The 18,690-nt window shown below is 40.1% G+C and overlaps 3 protein-coding genes across 3 annotated transcripts; 2 read left to right on the forward strand and 1 right to left on the reverse strand.

Moving 5' to 3' along the window:
* The first annotated feature begins 611 nt into the window (after nucleotides 1-611).
* Nucleotides 612-2,180, forward strand: LOC141805898 (microfibril-associated glycoprotein 4-like). Its single transcript, XM_074691127.1, has 6 exons — nucleotides 612-653; nucleotides 842-991; nucleotides 1,181-1,219; nucleotides 1,292-1,388; nucleotides 1,607-1,774; nucleotides 1,924-2,180. Exons 1-6 carry the CDS (start codon nucleotides 642-644, stop codon nucleotides 2,178-2,180), a joined length of 723 nt encoding a protein of 240 aa, XP_074547228.1. The 5' UTR covers nucleotides 612-641.
* An 11,576-nt stretch (nucleotides 2,181-13,756) lies between these two features.
* On the forward strand, nucleotides 13,757-14,461 carry LOC141806094 (histone H1-like). The gene has a single exon (XM_074691329.1). It carries the CDS (start codon nucleotides 13,797-13,799, stop codon nucleotides 14,409-14,411), a length of 615 nt encoding a protein of 204 aa, XP_074547430.1. The 5' UTR covers nucleotides 13,757-13,796; the 3' UTR covers nucleotides 14,412-14,461.
* A 964-nt stretch (nucleotides 14,462-15,425) lies between these two features.
* Nucleotides 15,426-15,794, reverse strand: LOC141806659 (histone H2B 1/2-like). The gene has a single exon (XM_074692288.1). The coding sequence runs from the start codon at nucleotides 15,792-15,794 to the stop codon at nucleotides 15,426-15,428; it is 369 nt and encodes a 122-aa protein (XP_074548389.1).
* Nucleotides 15,795-18,690: the final 2,896 nt, after the last annotated feature.

Consider the following 18,690-nt stretch of genomic DNA (forward strand, 5'->3'; position numbering starts at 1 on the left):
CACAGACTCCTGCTGTATCCCAAATCCAGCACCTCTGTAACGCATACACGAAATGCAGTGCACTGTGTACATTCTGCACTTACTGAAACAGTGCAAAAAATCTTTTATGTGGTACGCAGTAAATCCCCCAGTGTTAAAATTAACTCTGTCAGTGTTGAATTGACACTGACAGACTATGTAGCGTTGACCCAAATCAAACACTGCAGCTTTGCACTTACCAGAAACTCCAATGGCATTTCACAACTGTTTACAGGTGTCCATCTGCTTTCCATCGATTACAGAAGCAGGACATGGACTTTATGAATCCAGAGATCAACAGGCAGTCTTTGCATTTTGACTCTTTGTGTAAGGAAAAATTTGTAAGGAAAAATAATAATGTATTGTGTGGGTGGAGTGGTAGAACTCTGCCTCATGACACTGGTTCGGCAAAGGGAAGTAAACTTTGTACTTGTGAAATTTGTTTTTCTCTTGACCTTTCATTGGACTTCGTGACGTCCTCTTGTTTGTCTTACTGTTTATAAGCAGGCGAGGGACTGGCCCTTGTTGAGCTTCTCTGCAGACTGTGCTACACTCTGATTCGATTGCTTTACCACAATAAAAATTTCCAACACATTTTCTTCAGCTCGTCTGACCTCAGGATCATGACCATGAAGGTACGTAACTCAGTTCTTCTCTCCTTCATGAATTCAGTTTGATAACTGTGCCTGACAAAGTGTTGTACGATGAATCAGTTCAACCTGTTTGTGAGGGGGATTAGCCCCACCCCCCACCCCCACCCCAGAGCTCAGGTGGTCAGTAGGTTTACCTGCTGAATGATTCAGAGCCTGTACCTGTGTTCCAGCTGCTGTCAGTCTTCATCCTGCTGGCTCCTCAGCTGATCAGCGCCCAGCCCCTCCTGCCAGTCGACTGCAGTGACATCTACAGCAATGACAACACTCGGCCCAGTGGAGTGTACACCATCTATCCTATAGGAGCCACGTCTGAGGTCCAGGTAGGTCTCTGTCTCTGGTTCACCTAGAGATGATGAAGGTGTTAGCGAGGATGACATCATCCCTGATAGAAACATTTAAAGTTTAGTCCAGCAGCAGACTGCACCACAGAGTCATGTGTTCAGGGTTTCTGAACAGATCAAGTCTCTTAATCAGTGTGTGTGTGTTTGTGTGTGTGTGTGTGTGTGTAGGTGTTCTGTGACATGGTCTCCCTGGGAGGACGCTGGACGGTGAGTGTTTTAACCCATAAGTGATGCCAGATCTGGTTTGTCAGCTGACCAGTCCTCTCTCTGATCCTCCAGGTCTTCCAGAGGAGGATGGATGGCTCGGTGAACTTCTACAGACCCTGGGACCACTACAAGAGAGGTTTTGGGACTGCTGCTGGGGAGTACTGGCTGGGTGAGTGATGAGCCAGGACTCTGTGGACTCTGTTAGAACTTTCCTTCTTGATAAAGCTCAGTGTTAGAGCTGGATCAGCTCATGTTGGCTCTCTGATTAAAGTTTCTCTCCTGGTTTAGATCCTCAAGTGTCCTCATCAAAGGGTTTGGTTGCAGATGTTTGAGTATGTCAGACTGCTGACAGTAAGAGGACCTGTCTCTCTGTGTGGTTACTCTCAGGTCTTGAGAATCTCTTTTACATGACTCACCGAAAGAAGTACGAGCTGCTGGTGAACATGGAGGACTTTGATGGGAACAAAGTGTACGCTCGCTACTCCTCCTTCTCCATCGACTCAGAGGCCAACGGATACAGACTGAATGTTTCTGGGTTCACTAATGGAGGGGCAGGTGAGTCCGTCAGAGACTCTGACTCTGTGTTTGTTTGATATCATGGTCCTGACCAATGAGACAACGCGTGACCTTATGGTGCCTCTGCTGGTCCCCTCAGCTGTCTGGGTCTAAACTTATAATGACATCACTGTTCACCGTCTCTACAGGAGACTCCATGGCAGTTCACAACGGACAGAAATTTACCACCTTTGACAAAGACCAAGACGCTGCAACAAATACCAACTGTGCCAAATTATACTCGGGAGCGTTCTGGTACAATAGGTGCTACTCTGCAAATCCAAACGGGGTTTATCGCTGGGGTGCTGATGGTACGCTCAAGGGTGTTGGGGTGGCGTGGCATGATTGGAAAGGCATCAACTACTCCCTGAAGAGCATCAGCATGAAGATCCGCCCTGTGCAGTAGGCCTCCAGGCGTGAAGGCCTCCAGGTGTGAAGGCCTCCAGGTGTGAAGGCCTGATGAGTCCTCTTCTGTCTGATAATAAAAGAGCCATTGAGCAGAAGTCTGAGGTGTGTCTTTGTGTCATTCTGTCCTCACTCTCATACAGAAAGATGATCTCCTTATAAACCAAATCTGTAGCAGGGTGGATGTACCACTGAGAGACTTTCTGAGTTTGAAGAATTCTGGGAAAAAACAAGGGGGGTTATCCAGAATTATTTTTTCTTAAATATTGTGTTTTCAGTACTTGTGAAGCTCAGGTAAAACCCATTTCGTCGACTCATTATTTGTTAACTGTGGTACAAAAATAAAAAATAAAAAAAAATGTTAAGTTTAACTTTGGATAAATGGAACTGGAGAAATCCTTGTTCTTGGAAGAATATGTATGTGTACTTACCTAAATATTAAATTACAATCCCCACTTAATAAAGAATATAGTGGGGCTTTTTGTTTTATTTATTTATTTATTTATTTATTTTATTTATTTTACATTAGAACCCCTCATGTAACAGAATGAAGTTGACGGTCTGGAGGTTTTTTTTAAATACTCCTGAAATTTGTGGTAATGTCTGATTAGATCATACTGAGCTACATATTTCACATCAGGTTCCTAAAATTTTTACTAAGAGATTAGGCAACAAACTATTGTTTTAACAAACATAGTCGACAGTAGATTTCATGGTTGACAGAGGTAACATAGTTGACTGGACATGAAAAAAAACAATTAATTTATCAAACGACACACTCATGAACTATATGAATAATTATTTCATGTTAGCAAACAGCATTTTGCATCTCTTGGTGGGCTTAGTTAAGACCTTTTGATATCATGGTGGCATAAGAAATGACAGACTCAGACTAGTTTACATGGATCACTTGCAAGTTGTTATGCATTAAAGGGCCTGATCTAATAAGATCCGAAATAACAGGCACTTAATTGCTTGTAAAAACCAAAAAAAAGGGACACGTTATTTGTGGGCGTGTTGCAGGTGATCTTTTGAGACTGCATGTGCAACTGATAACAGGTGCAAACTGCTCTAATTAAAGGTAGAGTCTGCAGAAGTTCTGGTCACTTGTCAGTAAACACAACATTCAAACTGGGCTCCTCCTCTTTGGTTCAGTGCCAGCAGCAGCGCACACCTAATGCCTCCAACCGTGACTAAGTGAACACACTCACGAGCCGAGGAACCACCTGCAGCATTGCGTTTCCACGTGAGGGAGACTCTAGAGCCGTGGACCTGACTCGGCATGTCAGCACAAGCTAATCCCGGGTTTTTGATGCATACCTGGTTAGCAGACAGCTAACCTGCATTGCTCTTCTTGCCGTGCTGCACTCCAAGCTCCTGAAAGTTGAGCCAAGCTTCACCCTCATTTAGGAAGAAGCTTTATCTGTTTGGAGTTTCATTTCACATGGATGTGTTTTTCTTGTTCTGTGCTACATCCACTATTGTAGCTGCTCTGAAGTCACTTGCACACTGGATTGGCTGAGGTAACCACATTTACTCTCCATCCAGGAAGGTCCCCATACAACCAAAACATCAACTTCCAGGCAGAGGAGGGGTTGAGACAGACACAGACACACATGTATAGAGACCCAGAGAAGATAATTGAGCAGGATTCTTCCTGTAAAAGTTTACATTTTAATTTTTTTTTTTTTTTTTTTTTTTTTTTTTAAGAAAATCCTGCAGACCCTACCTCTAAATGAGGATTTAGCGCGTACTGCCTGCTGTCACCATGGAGTTGGAGAACTCAGATGGATGGGTCACAGGCTACTGCACAGGAGGTGAGAGCTGTGTCCAATGTGGCTCGCTGTGACACTCAGGCCATCGTTGTGCACACAAAGCAGCTGGTCAGTGCTGTGTCTGGGACAATGACCGTCAATGCCCTGGCAACAGTTGGGAGGTCATTCAGTGGCAGTGGTCCAGCTCTCTGGAGAGCATAAAAGACGGGCGTTCAATATGCACAGGTGGAGACCAGTGCAACCGCAGAAAACACAAACCCACATTTACAAAATGTAAAGCTCAAAAATGGCGTTGTTGGATACACGATACATCCCCATCATTTTTATTTATGTCAGTCCAAACACATTGATACAAGCACAGGAGATTCTCTCTCCTTCCTCTCCTTCATTGTACCTCTGCCTCCTTCTCACCACAATTCAGTTAATTCAATTTAATTTATTTATAAAGGGACCATGTACAATATTCAACATGAATGTCACCGTTTGATGCATTGTACCGGAATTAGCTTAAAGCTAGTTTACATCTGCAGTCCCTTGGCAGGTCACAATTAAAACATCACATTGTAGTAAAAACTCACACACTTACACACCCCCACACACACACACACACACCTGCACAGGCATCTAAGTGAGGACAGACAATTCACGTTGGGACTGAGGACCACCTTTTCTGCTATACTTGGAGACAAATGGATCTTGCACTTCAACACAAGGTGGCCCTCTAACTCCAGTTTCCTCCTCAGCTTTTTGAAAAATACAAAGGAAGAATACCACGAGAAAAAGTTCTGTACTATTTCATTGAGGACCTTTTCATTGAAGATTTACTGGGTCCATTTCGGGTTAGATCGTTTTTAATAGCTTTTATTTATTCTTTTCTCCCTTTTTATGCTTTACTGTGGACTCATAATGTAATAACAAATCATTTTAGGTGTGTTTTATGGGAATTGGAGAATTTTAGGTCAATAAATAAGCAGAATATGCATAATGTTTTGTCCCTTAAAAATATTGCATCAAAGTACAGTTGTACTTTTATTGTAAAATTACAGTATGGCATAATACTAACCGCACAAGATGTTCTATTTTTTACCCTGGTGGATCTGTTTGTTTATTCTGGGTGTTTTGTCACTGGGAATTTAGAGCTCATTGCAGTCTTTTTTTGACTCATTTTTACAACATTTACTTTTTTTTCTAAAGGCTGGTCTGTGTGATAGGGTTCTACATTAACTTTTTATATATGAATCTTTACTAACTTTAATTCCTGTGGACTGTGGATGAAATGGATGTGTGCCAGTAGACAAGCTGCTCCCAGTCACTTCCTGTTGCCCACAGATACTTTACAAGACAATTCAGGCTGTATTCAGACCAGAAAAGTCCTTTGGTCCACTTGTTTGGTCCGGACCAAAAGCAGACTTTATTTTATTTTTTTGTTTGGTGCGGTTCGTATTCAGATTGTAGTTTTTGCACTATGGACTATATTCTGTAAACACATTCACGTGTGTGACGATCAGTGCTCTCATTAGACAGCACTGACAAAGACGGCACACAGAATACAGACCCGGAAATGGAGGTAAACATGTGTGTTTGTGCTCTTATTAGAGCTGCAAAATCATTTTCAGTTTCAAGAGCAGCTCCTTCAAAGAAGGCTTAACAACACCTTTTCAAATTTTGGAACAGCGAAGACGAATGGAGCCACTATGCTCTGCGTGTCCTGACCCACTAGCAGCAGGGCTAAACAGAAGACGTAGGATCAGGTATGAACTAAAGACGGTTAGGTTACGGTGGCTTTATAGGCCCAAAAGGCACATGTATCCTGTAGTTAGTTCGGATGGACCTTGGTTTGTATTCTGACCTGCACCGGAGAACCACGAACCGCACCAGAGTTCATTTGGAAGCGGACCAAGACCACCTCAACAAAAGAGTCTCGGTCCGGTTGTTTGGTCCACACAAGGGTTCGTATGTGTCTTTTCACACCTGCATGAAAAATCCGCACCAGCATGGGAAACGAACCCTGGTCCGTTTAAAGTAGACCAAACAGTCCAGGTCTGGATACGCCCTAAAACATGTTTATTGTGGCTCTTCTGTGGAGGAATTGTCTGCATTGTCAAAGACAATGAATCAACATCTTTGGAAAGATTTGTCAGAGGGAACAAACTAAAATACTGAGGATGCGGTTAGATTCTCAGTCAAACTGTGCACCAAATTCAGTTTATTGGACATTAGAGAGAATTCCCAAACAGAGTGAGATGAAAATTGACACAATGTTAACAGCAAGCCTTTTGGACAGCTCAGGGCCCAGGACCCTGAAGAGGTGTATACCAGTGTTACCCAACCCTGGTCCTGGAGGACCCCTACCCTGCATGTTTTTGATGTTACCCCACTCCAACACACCTGGTTCAAATGAATGGCTCGTTATCAGGCTCTAGTAGAGCTTGTCAACATTCCTATCAAACTAATATATTTAAATAAATAAAGTTTAATCAGAGCTTAAACTTGTGTTTTACTTATGAATAACAGAAACTATTTCTTTTAATCTTTAGAAATCCTGAGTTGGAAACTAAATTAGGTTTTTCTTTGCCTTAACTAAAGAAATAATTTCAACAAGATCAAATTTGTACTCATTTATGATTCTTTTCAAAAATGTTAGTATTTTATCACGTAGTTTATTGTTAAGGAGACAAACAACGAGAACAGAGAACAAAGGGACGCAGGCACGTGCAGAGCGCAGGCCCTGCGCGCACCCCTGCAAGCATCATCAGGATTTTACCAAACTACGATTGCTTGAAGAGTTAAGATTCTCACCGGCTGCCTCTTTGGGTTTTGCCAGCTCCGCTTTTTCCCTTTAGTTCTGAATTTCTCAGGGAGCACAGCAGCAGACGCGCATCCTTCACCTGCTGCTTGGGAGCGTAATTTGAAAGTCAAACCGGAAGGAGATGTGCGCTTTTAAGCGGTCAAATGTGATGATTATTTAACGATTTATCATCTACAATATTCCCCTTTCCCCTGGTAAGCAGCATTTGGTGACCATTCATGTGTAAAGTTCTCATTTATTTGTTAATCTTCAGAACTGCACGTGAGTATTTTTATTTGATCGAAACTTAACGAAATAAAACGCATAAATAACCTAGTCTCTCTTTAATTCTTTTCTTCCTCAGATTAGTCCAGATTTAAAGGCTGTTTTTCCTAAGCTGTTTTCAACCTTTTACTAAACTTAAAGTTTGACTCGACACACACTAAGAAAAAAGAAAATTGAGAATAAACAGAATTAAAAGACTGAGGAACAGCTATCATTACACATGAGTAAACAAGGAGTTTAAACTAAAATTATAATTAAATTCACAAGAAATTAGATAAAAAAATACTATAAGAATGGGAAGGTAAATAAATGAAATAATATAATAAAATTTGAATAAATAATTTGGTAGAATTAGATGACCTTAAACCAGATGTTTCTTAAAAGCAGCAAAGAGTAGGACGATAAAAAGAAAAGCAGTTGACATAGAATAAATTCTGAATAATAAATCTGATGTGAATATAGAGGAAAAACAAATTGAGAGAATTAAAAATATACAAAATAATTAATATAATAATAATAATAATAATAATTATAATAATGATAATAATAATAATAATAATAATATTAATCATAATAATACAAAATTAAATAAAAAAGAACATACCAACAACCACTCTGCCTCTTTTCGTTTTTAATGTGTGACACTCTCAGAAGTTAACAAGGGATTTTCATCTGTGAAAGATAAACACCAGTATGAGTACCTAAATCCTCATATTTTAAGGCTCTTGTTAGTTGAAATAAAAGTGATTTTTTATTTTGAAAATTGATTTCAAAATAATTTTCAAATTTCAAATATTTTGAACAGAATAGAAGAGAAGAGATTTCAAGCACCTCAAAAATACTGCAGTTCAACAAAACAGTTACCTCAATAGATAACTTTATGGATCTAAGCATCTAAGATGTCGTACCCAATTCTAGAAATTGTACAGGTAGATTTAAGAAAGCGAGTCACTAAAAACAGATGAGGGCTGCAAGTATCATTCACTTCACATTTGATGTTACTTTCCATTGTTGTCTCAGTAAATATATTTGTCTATGAAATGGCTATAAGGCGTGATTTTTTTGTTTTGTTTTATACAACAAAAATGTTTACTTATAAAATTGTATAAATCAGAGTGAGGAACCCTCACATTTTAGAAGCTAAAACTAGAAAATATGTTAAAAGAAAAATCAATGCAATCAAAAAAGCTGCAGATAATGTTCTTTTCCACAATGGCCTTTTATTTCATTACGTCATTTTTCATCAGAATGACTTGGTCTGTCAATCAAAGCTAGAGGGTGGGACCTCTGTTTGATCCTTTAAGATCATTTAGTTTAAGAGGGGTCCAGCTGCAGACCTCTGCTCTCAGCTGCTTGAGGAGAAACTCTGAAACTGACTTCTCTCCTTCAGCCATTCTGTCTCAAACGTGTCATGTCCTCCTGTCTTCAGCTCTTCAGTCTTCTCAGCATTAGTGATAGGTCTCCAGGTTTGAATCCATGCTGCTGCTGCAATGTCTGTGTAAAGGATCAGCCAATCACATTACTGGCTCCACTGTGCTTTGATTGACAGACCAAGACATTATGATGAAAATTATGATATAAAAAGGCCATGGTGGAAAAGGACATCATGAAATAAAATTTAACTTTGTAGAAAACTTTTCTTTTCTTTTATCAAAGCTTTGATAATAGATAAAAGTCTTTATTTTAGTTAAGTTTGAACTTGTTTAAAAAATCATTATATATTTTATTATAGTAATTTGATATTACAGAAAAATAAAACTTATTTTATAATAATAATGCCATATTTCACAATCTTATGGTCATTTTACATATTTTTCTGTTATTTATCAAAATGGTTTCTATTCAAAAATGTTGTTTTTATTTATTTGATTCTGAACCTTTTTGGGTCCCATTAAAAACTGAATGAAGAACTGATAAACTAACAATGTTGCATTTGACCAGTAAAGTGATCTGTGTGTTTCTAAACAGGACACAGAATAAACAGAGAGCAGGTTTTCTCCATGTGAAAGTCTTTAACAGGTTAAAAACACAGATAAAGATCCATTATTATTTATATTTTATACCCTCCAAACATGGTTCTGCTCAGTTTTGACTCATACCAAGAAATCACTCGTGGTAATTGTTTGATTTTGCAGGTTCAGATCATATTTCTATGTCAAGGCACCGTCTGACCTCTGGGTGATGTCTGTTCTCTTTCTGCACCGTGTATGATCACTCCAAGGCTGTTTTACTGTCGAGAAAGTTTCAGGACTGTTGTCCACATCCGGGATAGGGAGTTTGACTGTTTTCAGAGAGCTTGGACTTGGCTCGACTCCCAGAACAGTCGACCCCTTCAGCTCCCGAGTGGCTCCCAATTCACTTCCCAGTAGCCTCATATTTTTACCTAACCTGGAAAACACCACTTGTGTTCTGATGTCTGCTTTAGCGTTCTTGAAGAAGTCTCTTTGCCTCTTTGAAATAGAACATTCGTTATCGACCCCCCTTGGGAGATTTTATTTGTCACATCAGCTCACAAAAAGTGCAGTAATGCAATAACTAAAAATAGAATGATGATAACAGAATATGAAATGAGAAATTTGAAGTCATATAAAGAAATACAAGAAAAAATAATGTAGAAAAAAAGTACTATTTACATATTTAGCGATTCTTTTTGTTAATACCATACCATACCAGCTTTATTTATAGAGCACTTTTAAAAACAACCACAGCTGTAGACAAAGTGCTACAGGTAGATCAAATGAAATGATAAAAACAGATAATTAAAAACAGACAAATAAAAGAAAAACATTTTAAAAACAATAAAAAGCAAATAAAAAGCAAGTAAAAGGGAATAAAAGAAAATAAAAGAGAATAAGACCAGGCAAAGAAACTCAGTCTCGCTGGAGTTAAAAGCCAAAGAATAAAAATGGGTTTTAAGACGTGTTTTAAAAGTGGACAGTGAAGGGGCCTCTCTAATGTGCAGGGGAAGACAGTTCCACAATCGGGGAGCAACATTAGAGAAGGCCCTGTCCCCTCTGAGCTTCTTCCTGACCCTTGGTACCTGCAGGAGCAGCTGGTCAGCCGACCTGAAGGACCGAGAGGGTGAGTAGGGCTGAAGAAGCTCAGAGAGGTAAGGCGGGGCAAGGCCATTTAAACATTTAAAAACAAACATAAGAATTTTAAAATCAACTCTAAAAGTCACAGGCAGCCAGTGGAGTGAAGCCAGTACTGGGCTGATGTGCTCTCTTTTTCTTGTACCGGTTAAAAGTCGTGCAGCGGCGTTCTGGACCAGCTGCAGACGGGAGAGCAGGGACTGACTCACTCCAACATTAAGTGCGTTGCAATAATCCAAACGTGATGAGATAAAAGCATGGATCACTGTTTCAAAGTGCTGCCTGGACATAAAAGATTTGACCTTTGCCAACCGCCTTAAGTGATAAAAACAAGACTTCACAACATTTTTAATTTGGCTGTCTAGTTTAAAATCACTGTCCAGCTTAAAACCCAGATTGGTAACAGTTGATTTAAAATAAACTGTCAGGGGTCCAAGATCAACAGAGGTGGACTCACAGGGCCCACTTGGTCCAAACACCATAACCTCTGTTTTCTTTTCGTTACAGTTTAAAAAGTTCAGGGCCAACCAAGATTTAATGTCTTCAAGACAAGCAAGGGGGGGTTTGACTGAGAAGCCATCTTTTGCTTTTAAGGGCACATAAATCTGACAGTTGTCAGCATAGAAATGGAAGGCTATTCCATGCTTTGTAAGTATAGACCCCAGAGGCAGTATATACAAAGAAAAGAGTAATGGCCCCAAGACTGAGCCCTGTGGGACCCCACATGACAGAGGAGCAGAAGATGACTCTGAGCCTAAAATATTAACACTGAAGGACCTATCAGTCAGATAGGATTTAAACCAATCAAGTGCAGTGTCACATAGGCCCACTTGGTTTTTTAAACGAGATATAAAAATACTGTGGTCCACTGTGTCAAAAGCAGCAGTTAAATCAAGTAAAACCAGCACAGCATAATCACCAGAATCACAGATGGAGTATATATCATTAAAAACTCTTACTAAAGCAGACTCTGTGCTATGAAGGGCTTTAAAACCTGATTGAAACATTTCCAGTGTCCCATTTCTGTCTGTAAAAGTTTTTAGCTGACAGAACACAACCTTCTCTAAAATCTTTGAAAGGAATGGCAGCTTAGAAATGGGCCTAAAATTAGCCAACACAGACTGGTCAAGACCAGGTTTCTTGAGTAGGGGCTGCACAACAGCATGTTTAAGTTTAGCGGGGACCACACCAGATGCCAAACTAAGATTAACAATGGAAAGGATATACAAGGCAATGCTTGGGAACACCTCTTTAAAGAATCGTGGCGGCACAGGATCATGGGGGGAGCCTGAGGGCTTGAGACCACGCACCACATCCTCTAAGAAAGACAGACTCACAGGCTCAAACTTATTAAAAGCAGCAGAGCAAGGTGCAGAGACAGAGGGGTCAGAGTCTGGAGATGTAATGGAAGCTCTTGTCGAGGCAACCTTTCCAATAAAAAACATTAAGAACTCCTCACACACTTCAGGAGAAGCTTCAAGGCAAGTAGTTGGTGGAGGATTAAGAACAAAGTTGATGGAGCTGGTGTCTTCTCCTCACTGAGTGGGGACCAGTCTCCTGACAGAGTGTCTCCTCTGCTGTCCATAGCAGAGATGCTCTCACTTATTGGGAGTATCCTACATCCTCACATGCATCTCTGCCATGCTATCAATCAAAATAAAGTCCTGCCATGAGCAGAGCTGAGTGACTGAGGAGCTGAGCAATGAAAGGAAAGAAGTTTGGCTCCAGCTCTCAGGAGGGGATTCAGCTCTTCTGAATCATGATGAAGCGTCGGCTCTGAGAGCTGCAGCTTTTGAGCACCACACATCACTGGTGTCAATAACTGGCCTTTGGTGGACAACAATAAGGTTAGAACAATGATTTAAAACTTAAAAATATCACATTTATTAGTATTATTATTATTATTATTATTATTATTATTATTAAACTTGTGGTCAACACTTATTGAATTTTGACTTTTTTTTCTTGGGGTCAAATTTGACCTTTTACGTGTCCATGGCGCTCTGACACCTGAGAGCTGGCTACAAAAGCCAGAGCTGAGTTTCCATTGATGGTAAATAACATTTCATCTCTTCTTGAATTAAAACCAGTGGATTCTTTTATATTAACTATAGATAATTCATCAATGTTTTCTGGTAAACATGTCTTCAGTTCAGTATGGATACAGTGACTCCATCAGGCTGATCCTTCAAAGAGACGAGCACTCAGTGAAGAAACTGTGGAGAATTCCTTCAATTGATATTTAATTATGAAAAAAACAGGACATGAAATAACAGTTTGCTCTGTGTTTTTTTCCTCTTTGAAATGATTACATGTGAATGGAACAAAGTTAGTTTTCGATATGTATTGCTTTAGATTAAATAACGAGCAGTTGATTTACGGGCCACGGACTATTTAGATTTTTCATTTGATTTGTCAGATCATCCTGACCCAGAAGTTGTGTCACTTGTTGAGTTTGTTGTAATGAAACACAGCTGACCATCCACACGCATGGAACTACCATAAAAGCAGCTTCATCTTTGCTCTCCTGACAGAGAAGCTCCTCCTCAACAACTTCCTGCTCACAATGATCAGACAAATTGAATAATCAAATAAAAAAAGTCATGTGGCATGTAATTCAACTTACCTTTATTGTAAATGACAATAAAAAAATAAACAGGAAACTGAAAAACAAAGATTATTTTTTCTTTATTTGTTTTCATTTTAAATAGGATTAACTGAACAAAGAGGAATCAGGGAGATTAAAATGATGGAAATGTTGATAACAATGTTTGCACAAGTGCCTAAAGAGAGAATTTTGGGGTGAAATAAAAATATAAAAAACATAAAGTTGATACTTTCCAGTAACATCTCTGCCATTTTAACACTTTTATTAAATGCTATTAAAAATACAAATTTTGTGCTAAAAAGATTGTGAGAATATTTCCAGACCAGATCACTTTCAATAAAACAATCGTTAAAAAGTCTCTCATTATAACCTTGATGTTTTCTCTAAACAAAGATCCAATTACTAAGTGAACACAAACATACATATGGTGATGTAACTTCTCAAAAGTAAAGATTTTTTCATTTAAATCAATTTTTTCTAACACTGGACATCACAAGAGTCACCTTCTGTCACAGTGAGAAACTGTACAGTCCTCAGCCTACATCAGTGTGTTTGCTGCTTCCTCAAAAACACCATATTCTAAATAAACCTTAACCTGTGGATAACTTTTCTTCTTTGGTGTCTCTACAGAAACGTGTAAACAACAGAAAGGAAAGGTGTTTTAGTGTATTGATGCGTTTTACATGGATTTATTAAAGAAAAGAGAAGGACAAGTCGATGAGCAGCTGCTATCACCATGATCAATCTGTGATGTTTGGAGTCTCCCTGAACAAAAGCTCAACAACCTGAGAGACAAACATGAGTTCAGTGTGAAGAGGAAAAGCTCCAGTTTCTCCTACTTTTACAATCAGCCTCGATCTCTCCAACAACACTTCGTTTGGAGCATTTTTAGGGAAAGATAAAACACAAGTTGTCCGACTTTCAGACTGAGTGGACGAGCTGCTGCTTGCTTGAGTCTCTACGGTTCTCATGTGTGCTTTAAGGACAGCCTCCCGCCCAGGATTTATCAACTCTACACCCAGAGAATCCTCCTCACGTCTCCTGTTGCGTTCACTGAACTGAGTAAACTATGGCAGAAGTAGCTCCAGCTCCCGCCGCTGCTCCGGCCAAAGCGGCCAAGAAGAAGAGCAGCAAGCCGGCCAAGAGCGGCCCCAGCGTGGGCGAGCTCATCCTCAAAGCCGTGGCTGCCTCCAAGGAGCGGAGCGGCGTGTCGCTGGCTGCTCTCAAGAAGGCTCTGGCTGCCGGAGGATACGATGTGGACAAGAACAAGGCCCGCGTCAAGACCGCTGTCAAGAGCCTTGTGGCAAAGGGAACTCTGGTCCAGACCAAGGGAACCGGGGCCTCCGGATCCTTCAAGATGAACAAGAAGGTGGCAGAGAAGAAGGTCAAGAAGCCCGTAAAGAAAGCCGCTCCCAAAGCCAAGAAGCCAGCAGCCAAGAAAGCAGCAGCTGCCAAGAAGCCCAAGGCCGCTAAGAAGGCAGCGACCCCGAAGAAGGCCAAGAAACCCGCAGCGGCCAAGAAAGCTGCAACAAAGAGCCCAAAGAAGGCCGCTAAGAGTCCCAAGAAGACCAAGGCCGCTAAGAGCCCCAAGAAGGCCGTGAAGAAGGCCCCTGCAGCCAAGAAAGCCCCCGCTAAGAAGGTGGCCAAGCCCAAAGCCAAGAAGACAGCAGCCAAGAAGAAGTGAGCTGTTATCATCTTAGCATCTAATTAAGAAACAAAACGGCTCTTTTAAGAGCCACACACCTCTCACACTAAATGACAATTTCCTGCTCAGCAAAGGTTGCCATGTCTGCGCTTTTCCTGCAGAATGCAGCTCATTTGATGCTTTCTTCATTTTTTTTATTTTTTTTATTTTTTTTTGTTTTGCATTAGTCTGTGGGAGAAGTGAGTCTCAATGGGTGTGGATTATAAATGAGCGATAATGTATAAAGCGATCGTACTGCAGATAGAGAGTAAGTGATACTGGAAATGTCATCATCAGACCCTTGGTGTCAGCGTCCACTGATTATTTTAGAACAGAGCAGCAACAAGTATTTATCTAAATGATTGAATCATGAGTTCACTACAAGTCAGCGAGGTTGCCATGTCAGCGCATTTTCCGCCCAATCCAGCGCCTTTCTTAACATGTGTAACACGTGTGTGCTGAGTGGATATCTGTGGACTTGGATTCACTTTTAATTAGCTAATAACAATAATAAACGTCAACATCGAGTTTCCTTTTTCATTATTATTTCTTTCTTTTAAAACCATCAACTTGATGGATCCATTATCAGGTAGGACGACGTAAATGTAGAGAGTGATTAAGTGTGTGTCAAAGTAATATTAGAGGGATTGATCTGGCTCATGCAGAAATAGATCACATCTGTTCTACACCTTTATTTGAACTGTGTATTTTTCAGGAATTAGGAGCAAAGTGTTCTATGCTAACGTGGGATTCATTAACGGGACATCCCCATAACGGGTAGTTATAATTAACTGATATGAACCAGGATGTAGGCGCCAGATCCACGCACATCTGAATGAGCCCACTGAGCGTTTACTTATAAGAGGTCGTGGGAAATTAAAAGCGTCGTCACTCGATCAACATTATGGGCACAAGCACGAACAGATGTCACATACTCAATGGTACGAGGATCTCTTTAGAGGCGAGTGGGTGGCTCTTAAAAGAGCCGTTGGGTGGTGTTGTCAGCAGAGCTGTTTACTTGGAGCTGGTGTACTTGGTCACAGCCTTGGTGCCCTCGGACACGGCGTGCTTGGCCAGCTCACCGGGCAGCAGCAGGCGGACGGCGGTCTGGATCTCCCGCGACGTGATGGTGGAGCGCTTGTTGTAGTGAGCCAGACGAGAGGCCTCACCGGCGATGCGCTCGAAGATGTCGCTGACGAACGAGTTCATGATGCCCATAGCTTTGGACGAGATCCCGGTGTCGGGGTGGACCTGCTTCAGGACCTTGTACACGTAGATGGCGTAACTCTCCTTCCTGGTCCTCCTCCTCTTCTTGCCGCTCTTGGTGGCTTTAGACACGGCTTTCTTGGAGCCCTTCTTGGGCGCTTTCACTGTCTCAGGCATATTTGCTGGCTGTTCAGTCAGACTATGAGGAGTTCGAGCGGGGGACGCTTTATTAAAGGCTCCTCCATGCAGATAAAGCCGTGCTGCAGCTCATGCAGGATTGGCTGGGACTGGAGTTTGGACTGGGGTCCGAACTGGGGGGGGAGGTTTCGGCTTTGTCTCAAATTCTTGCGCGGTTCCCGCTTCATAAATGCGCCGTGCGCCAAATTTCTTTGTGCGTCCTGACAAAGTGATTTGTCTTCGTGTCCTGACTCTGAGTAAAAGCAGGACAGAGAATGATAAGAAGAGTTTGGAAGAAAAGGAAAAGCAAGTTTTCAGCAGCTGCAGCAGACTTTTAGAAAGCACAGAAGGCTTTGGAGATCATTTTCCTCCTGTGATAAAAGCTTTGTGCAGTTTGTCAGATTATTATCTGGTCTGATTTATTTGAGATTTATCACTCGAACATACAGCTCCACATTCTTACTAATAATCAGGGTTTACTTTTCCCCAGCGTTGAGCACACATTCTCAAAAATGAATGTGAATTTCTAACACTGTTTTTTTTTATTTTAGCATCAAAATCAGACTTTGTATTTTAAAAAAAACTTCATATTTCCAACACCTATTATTTTTCCTTCCTTTGATTCGGTTTCAATGTTGAAAAACTTCGAACTGATTAAGCAGTTGTTTTAAATCCTAAATAAGATGTGTTCTGTTATAAAACGGAGTATCTGTTTGTTTGTTTGATTGTTTGCTTTTTTAGCAGTTTTCCCCCAGGTATGAACTTTATTTTAAAGCCTGTCTTTAGTGGATTTTCTGCAACAGTATGACACAGTGTTTAAGGGACACTGAGCTTACAACAAATATTAAAGTTTTTTCAAATTTTAGTTTCATATGACAGAGGGCATTTCAAACTGAATATTAAAGCTATATAGAAATAAAATTAAAAAACTAAAAGCAACATTGGTCCAAACTCTGGAAGCATCCATGGTAATATGTAGATAATCATTTTCAGATGAATGATGATGAAGAAGAAAATGTTTATCCATCCTCTTTCCAAAGCCACACTCAGGATTATTACACTGTGGCACTACAGTTACTCATTGTTCTCAGATCAAAGAGAAACTTTAAGGTTCCTTAATGTTTAGGGAACATCAGGCTTTGTTAGGTTTCAGTGTAAACAAGAGGAACATCTCTAAAGGTTAGATCCTGATTTGGTTCTTACCTTTAGATAACCACAGGCTGACGTTCTCCTTAGGTTCTGTGTTACTAGAGTCAGTGTAAAAGAAAATCATGTCTCAAAATATTCAGTTTTTAAAAGTTTTATGAAACTTCAAACTCCAAAAAATACAGCATTAAAAATCATCTTAACCTTCCTCCTGTGTTAGTTTTCTGTTACCATCTCTGGTGTTAACAGGTCGGTTTCCACCCGTGTCTTAAATCAGCTTTAAAATACAAAACAAAAACTTATCATCAGTTCTTTCCTCATCTCTTGGTTACCTTGTTAGGCTTCCATATCCATGAACATGTTGTGTTTAATATTTTTGTTGTGGGCCTCTGGGCTCATTTTTTACAAGTATACCTCCTGATTTCAATTGAAAAAAAAAAAGAAAAAGAAAAATTAACCTCAAGAGAATCATAGAAATGAATGAAAGGATGTTGTGTTCCCTGAATATTACTAAGGGGTATAGAACACATCTCTGTAATCAATTTGCCTGATTTATTTTTTCATTTTAAAATAATTAACTATTGTTATGGGTTGAAAATGAGCCATAACACCATAGATGTTACATCTATGGTGTTATGGCTCATTTTCAACCCATAACAACATAGATGTTGAAAAAACAACAAAAAACGTCAGCAATAGGACTTTAATATGAACATGTTGAAACACAGAACAGGTCACAACACAAAATATTAATTTAGAAGTTGAAACAAATAAGAACCAATAAAACCATTAGAAATCATTTATTACTTTCCAAACTATCAGAATGTGTGTGTGTGTGTGTGTGTGTGTGTGTGTGTGTGTGTGTGTGTGTGTGTGTGTGTGTGTGTGTGTGTGTGTGTGTGTTTAGATACATTTGTGGCAAAAGTAGCTGAAAACATGTTTTCTTCTGTCAATGATTCTGACACAGTAAAAATTGAGATACCAGGGGTCATTTTCATGACATTTTCAGCAGCTGCCCTGACTCTGTTCACCCTGCATGTTGAGGTACCAAACTCCAAAAGATCCTACAATTTTTTACTTGAATCCTTCAACAGGAGCAGCCTCAGCACAAGTGACCTCATCAGACTCAGATGTGTCTGTGTCTTCTGGCTGCTACTCTTTATGCTCCTCTTCCTCAGAAACTTGCTCCTCTGCATCGCTATGCTGATCTGTGTCTTCTTCCTCATTTTCTCCAAAAATAGAATCTGAAGTTTCACGCACCATGACCCTTCTTTTCATTTTTCTATGCTGCAAATTGGGGATGTGCCCTCTGCAAGTCAAATGACTGAAGTGACCTGACATGGTGGACATGCCATCTTTCTTTGTTTTGTTTTTTTCTTGCATCAATACTGGACAAATGAGCATTGCCTGAAGCTCACATGATTGGGAGAGGAGGTGGCTCTAAGTGTGTTAGCTGACAGTACACTTAGGATTTCTATTTTGGCTCTAAAATTTGCTTTTTAATCTTAATTTTATAACCGGGTCAAAATCGACCCTAACACTACAAAGGATATCATTTCAACCAGAGCATTTTATAATGTGAAAGAAAAAGTTTTTTTTGTTGAATTTTGTTGAAATCAAGGTTCCTGACAAAGTCAAAAAGCCCTGATGCAAGAAACATATTTTAAGTCATTCTTTAATGCATTTGAAAACTAAAACGGGTCAGCGGCGACCCTAACACAAGAGGAAGGGTAAAAGATTCAGTGTTAAA

This window comes from Halichoeres trimaculatus, unplaced genomic scaffold, assembly GCF_033239565.1.
Source record: "Halichoeres trimaculatus isolate MK-OKI-2021-1 unplaced genomic scaffold, fHalTri1.1 fHalTri1_scaffold_2, whole genome shotgun sequence".
Lineage (NCBI taxonomy): Eukaryota > Metazoa > Chordata > Actinopteri > Labriformes > Labridae > Halichoeres > Halichoeres trimaculatus.